The 4,808-nt window shown below is 41.9% G+C and overlaps 1 protein-coding gene across 1 annotated transcript; it reads left to right on the top strand.

Moving 5' to 3' along the window:
- Window positions 1-291: 291 nt before the first annotated feature.
- LOC145436214 (uncharacterized) lies at window positions 292-4,406 on the top strand. The gene is made up of 4 exons (XM_080313572.1): window positions 292-593; window positions 2,432-2,473; window positions 3,966-4,055; window positions 4,144-4,406. The coding sequence occupies exons 1-4, from the start codon at window positions 362-364 to the stop codon at window positions 4,329-4,331; spliced, it is 552 nt and encodes a 183-aa protein (XP_080169698.1). The 5' UTR covers window positions 292-361; the 3' UTR covers window positions 4,332-4,406.
- Window positions 4,407-4,808: the final 402 nt, after the last annotated feature.

The following is a 4,808-nucleotide window of genomic DNA, read 5'->3' as shown; positions in this document are numbered from 1 at the left end:
ACATGGATAATATTTGAGTTAGCGACAAGACGACCCTCGATTTATGACAAGGTAATAATCCTTACGCTCTCGTAGTACTATGTAATTGTATCACAAAATGTCAGTGCCTCGAGTATGGACTGGACGCCTATACTCAAGCGGTATGAAATCAAGAATTACGTTTCGTGAAGTTATCTTATTCTCAATACTGAATTACGTATCAAGTGGAAATTTCTGATGACGTACAACTCGAGTTCCCCGGGGGCTTGCCTTTGGCATTTCACCGCTGTCGTCTCAGCAATATATTCGACACATAACTACGTACCCAGCATACGTTAGCATACTCTATTACAGGTGTCTCGCCGAGAGTAATCGTTACGAGATGGTTGCTAGAGTTCCCCGTATCTGCTTCGTGATTGTCGTACTGTTCGCTGGGTGGACATTGGTGGCCGCCAACTCTTATGAATCCAGTGCCGTTGAAAGTCAACAAGGTACTCCGGCGACCGGCAATTCAGAAACCTGCACGGCCATGTTTCAGCGGTCACCCGAAATGCTTGGTGTTGCTCAGTGCCAATTGCAGGAAACTGTGTCCAAATGGACAGCTTCTGAAGCACGTAAGATGATCCATGACTTGTAAGATTGCCATTATCGTTGTAAACATACGCTACACCCGGGCGTCGCGCCTCGCATCAACATTCGGGTTTGTTACATACCTGTTTTGTTACGTCACATAATATAACGTAGCTGTTGTGCAGTATGGTTTTGTGCGTCGTGCCAACACGTAGACAGCAAAATAAATAAATAAAAATGCATGGCCCTCGAAGAAATATGGCATATAGCCACTAAGGCCAGGAACCAATAAGGCCCATTCTGGTTAAACCATACGTTCAGGGCCGTAACTGCCGCACCCCAAACCCCCCAATTGGGGGGGGGGCGAGCTCGAAAGGGGCCCCCAATTTTTTGGTCAATTAGCATAAATTATAGAGTATTTTTTGAAATTTAATGCAACTTAATGCGATTTCCAGTTGCCAAATGTTTTGATTATTGGGTACTCTTACCCCAAGGAAATTACGCAAGATTTATGGAAATGGTCATATCGGCGTTGGCCATTACCGCGCCACGACGCACCAAGACATATACAGTTTTAGGCCATGCAACACGCGACTCCAAGAAGTGTGCCAGAACGATCGGCAACGAGAAACCTTGGCCGAAAAGGACTTCCCTTATGGTGACCGAAAACTTCGTTATAATACGAAATACATATAGGTATATTTGTCTATAGGCGCCTAAATGACTGCCGCCGAATGTTTCTGTCTTGGTAATCTGAACCTCACAAGACAAATACCATCCCGAAGGGAAAAATTATATACCAGAGAAGAAATACCAATTTGAAATCGTGTGATCTTTTAGTTTTGTACGTTTGGGCGATTCTATATTTTTTGATATAGCAGACAGGAGGTCACGAAATAACATTATGTAACGAAGTCATAGCAACGAGTCCGCCCGTCAGAAGATATTTAATTATTATTTAGGGCTCTACAGTTTCAAAGACACCTCACTCACTCAGCTCTACCAGTAAATCTGATCACGTGAGTCAAGAGGAGAAGAAATTGATAGCAATATATATGCAATTCCCGATCTTATTGACCGATTGTATCATGAATTATCAATAATTTTCGAACTTCGCGCTGGCTACCTGAACAGTACAATTGTAATTTCGTGGCAAAAGCGAACAACATGATTGGGGGGGGGGTCGGTTTATCACCCTATGCGAGCCCAAGACTCAACTTTTTTGGGGGGACCTGACGAACTACTGTTTCGTTCCTGCCAACTAGTATACACCCGGAGATGTTCATTGTTCATGTTCAATTATTATTGAGGGGTCCTACCTTTTCAAGCACACCTTACTCAGCTCTACCGATAAATGAGATTACGGGTGCAGAGAGAGAATAAAAATTGATAGCAATATATAAGCAATACCGATCATATTGACCGATTCAGTCATGAATTACCGAAATTTCTCGCGCTTCGCGCGATTAAGCAAGTAAAGCTTACTCACTAAACGGACACCCAATGTATAAACAGTGTCATACTGACCGATTCAGTCATGAATTATACAAATTTCTCGCGGTCGGCGCGATAAGGCAAGCAAAGCAGGCTCACTAAACGGACGCCCAATGAAGAAACAGCGCGTAGCCAATGTAAACAGCGTATAGTAGGAGGGGGGTCTAGGGGGCGAAGCCCCCCAGAAGTTCGGTTTACCACCCTATGGGGGGCCAAGACCAACGTTTTTTTGGGGGGGGGGCTGACGAAGTGCTGTTACGGCCCTAAATACGTTTATGCGTAAATTGATTACGACCACGAAAAGACACGTCCAAATATACGTTCTATATCCAATGCTATGCAAAACCATGGAAATTATTGCCTTTAACTAGATCTATTGTATTTATAGTGATTCTTCAGAAGATGGCAAATGAATTGCAGAGCTTAAAGAGTAAGTATCCCATACCTAGTTTTATAGTGAGTATCATGGAATCTATATTAAAATACGTTATGAAATATTAAGAATTGGACTCAACTAAATTCTGGCCTAAATGGCGTGAAAAATATTGCTTTTGCTTGGTGCCACAGCATGATAAGTGGCCTATACGCGAATTCCATTTCCCAATAGTGTGTAGCGTTCTTTGCACAAATGCACATTGCACAAGTAAAAAGTTGCCCTCTTGTGTTAATTCCTTGTATCCCATTATAAATTCCATGTATGTTCTTAGGATATGCTTAGCCTATATCACGTTTATGAGTGGATTTGCCGTAACGACTATGTGAAATAGCCGTGCTGTATCGCAGCAACTGAATATATTATCGATAATTGCACCAATGTGTATATAGTGACATTAGGCCAGTGATTCTCGAACTTTTGTCTTCGCGGACCTCTTTTGCGCCGTCGCGGACCCCCTCCCTAGTTTTAGTTCAAATTTAGCTCAATTATCGTGCAACCGTCATCTGTCTTGTGCAAATATTATCTGCAGGCTAGAGATAAACAGAAGCAAAATGATTTGAAGGTAACATCATACTATACTTGATTATGTAGAAATTGGGAAGACCATTATTATTTCAAAGCGAATTCTGTAGCTGCGCTTCTGGAAATACGAGGTCGTCTCTTGAAAATCCGCGCCGCCGATTTGATATGAATGAGTGCCGAAAATTCATTTCCACAAAGATAGGTGATGGGCTGGTGGCGGATGTAATAATAACGCGTAACGCTTGCAGCACCTTTGGGTATGGTCTCAACATATACACGGCACAAAAATTGAGAAACAGATATTTAATGAACATATAACGTCCAGCCTAATCATTTCTATCCAGCAGCTCACCTTAAAGTTATTTTACAATAGCGGTTATCTATGTCAAAGGAGAAAATGGATTTTTTTCAAACAAAATTCTCCAAAACCGCAATAAAACATCTCTAAACAGCAATATGTTTGTTTTGGTAGGTTGTTGGCAGTCTGATAATTAAAATGAGTTCGCACAGTAGCATATTTCATCTCAGACGGTCATTCTGTTTGCATGTGTTTTAGCAGTTGTGAAGCGAAACTGCTTCGTGATTTCTCTAATTTAAAAAAATATACAAATTAGGACATCAATCATTTTTCAATTTCTCATTTGGAGGTTTCGCGGACCTCCGGTTGAGAACCACTGCATTAGTCTTTTCGGAAGTAGCCACCTTGGAGCGGCTACTAAAAGTATGCAAAGATTCGATAAGACTTACTTCGGGGCCCCGCTTACTTTTAGAAATACTTGGGGTACTATTCTTAAACTCAAATAGAAAGTTATGGCTTTACATTCACACTTTAGTACCAGTACTAGTTCGACCACTTCTGATTTCGAAATACTAATAGGCCTACCTTTGAAGAAGACTTCTCAGATATCACAGTGACTGTAGACTCTGTAAGCGTGCGTTGCATATGTTATATAACCTTTTCCAGAAAAAAGTCAAAAGCAGGCTAAGCAGATCAAAATGCTACAAAAAGAAATAAAGAGCATGAAAAAGAAAGGGAAGGGCAAACCAAGCAAAGGTATGAGCGCCGAGCGGCGTAGGCCCACTGACTACCGAATGTTATTTAAAAAGTGTTCTGTCTGCTACAATGTCTAATTTTCTATTAGAACCCGACGTCATGACCGAACCAGAATGGACGAAGTGGAGTACCTGGACGGAATGCTCGGAAACGTGCGGCGTTGGAAACAGAAAAAAGAGTCGCGTGTGCGTCTCGTCGTCTGGCGTGCACGACGTCCGCGACTGCAACGGCATATCTGCCATTCAACTACCGTGCAAAAAGTCGCCTTGCGAATAAGTTGTGTTTGATTGATCCTCGCTTCATAGGAATTTGTGACAATACAGAAGTTACTCCACGGGTTTTGAACGATAAGTGGTCATTTCATCTACCGTGCTGCAGAGTCGAAAAATTTGCTTTGAAGGTCGTGAAATAGTCTTAATTTTCGAACGCCGCGCTCAACACCGAGACAGGTTACAGGTTACGATGATAATATTCGGGAGGTATTATCTAGGGTTACCATACTTTGGAAATCTGAAAAGAGGACACTTTTTCTAAATTTTCAGACTTACAAAACCGGAGAATTCTCAAAAAATGGTAAAAAAAGTCAACTTTCCCGCTCAGTGCCCAAAACACAGTTTTTTCTTTCACATTATCGACGCCTTGGTTTTCAAAACGGCCCACGTTGGATACGTTGGATAGAATCTTTATGGATACGCATGACGTTTGTAACTAAATAACTACTAACCAACAACACGCAAGTAACCGCCAAGCCAG

The sequence above is a fragment of the Botryllus schlosseri genome, chromosome 3 (genome assembly GCF_051294905.1).
Source record: "Botryllus schlosseri isolate E-star chromosome 3, Bs_hap1, whole genome shotgun sequence".
NCBI lineage: Eukaryota > Metazoa > Chordata > Ascidiacea > Stolidobranchia > Styelidae > Botryllus > Botryllus schlosseri.
The sequence above is the reverse complement of the archived record's forward strand: the minus strand, read 5'-3'. Positions and strand labels throughout refer to the sequence as shown.

What these genes read in the sequence shown, in the direction of transcription:
- LOC145436214 (XM_080313572.1), top strand. Translation starts at nt 362, where the DNA reads ATGGTTGCTAGAGTTCCCCGTATCTGCTTCGTGATTGTCGTACTGTTC. An exon ending in ATGGACAGCTTCTGAAGCAC is followed by an intron (nt 594 to 2,431) that starts GTAAGATGATCC and finishes TTGTATTTATAG; the next exon opens with TGATTCTTCAGAAGATGGCA. An exon ending in GAAGGGCAAACCAAGCAAAG is followed by an intron (nt 4,056 to 4,143) that starts GTATGAGCGCCG and finishes ATTTTCTATTAG; the next exon opens with AACCCGACGTCATGACCGAA.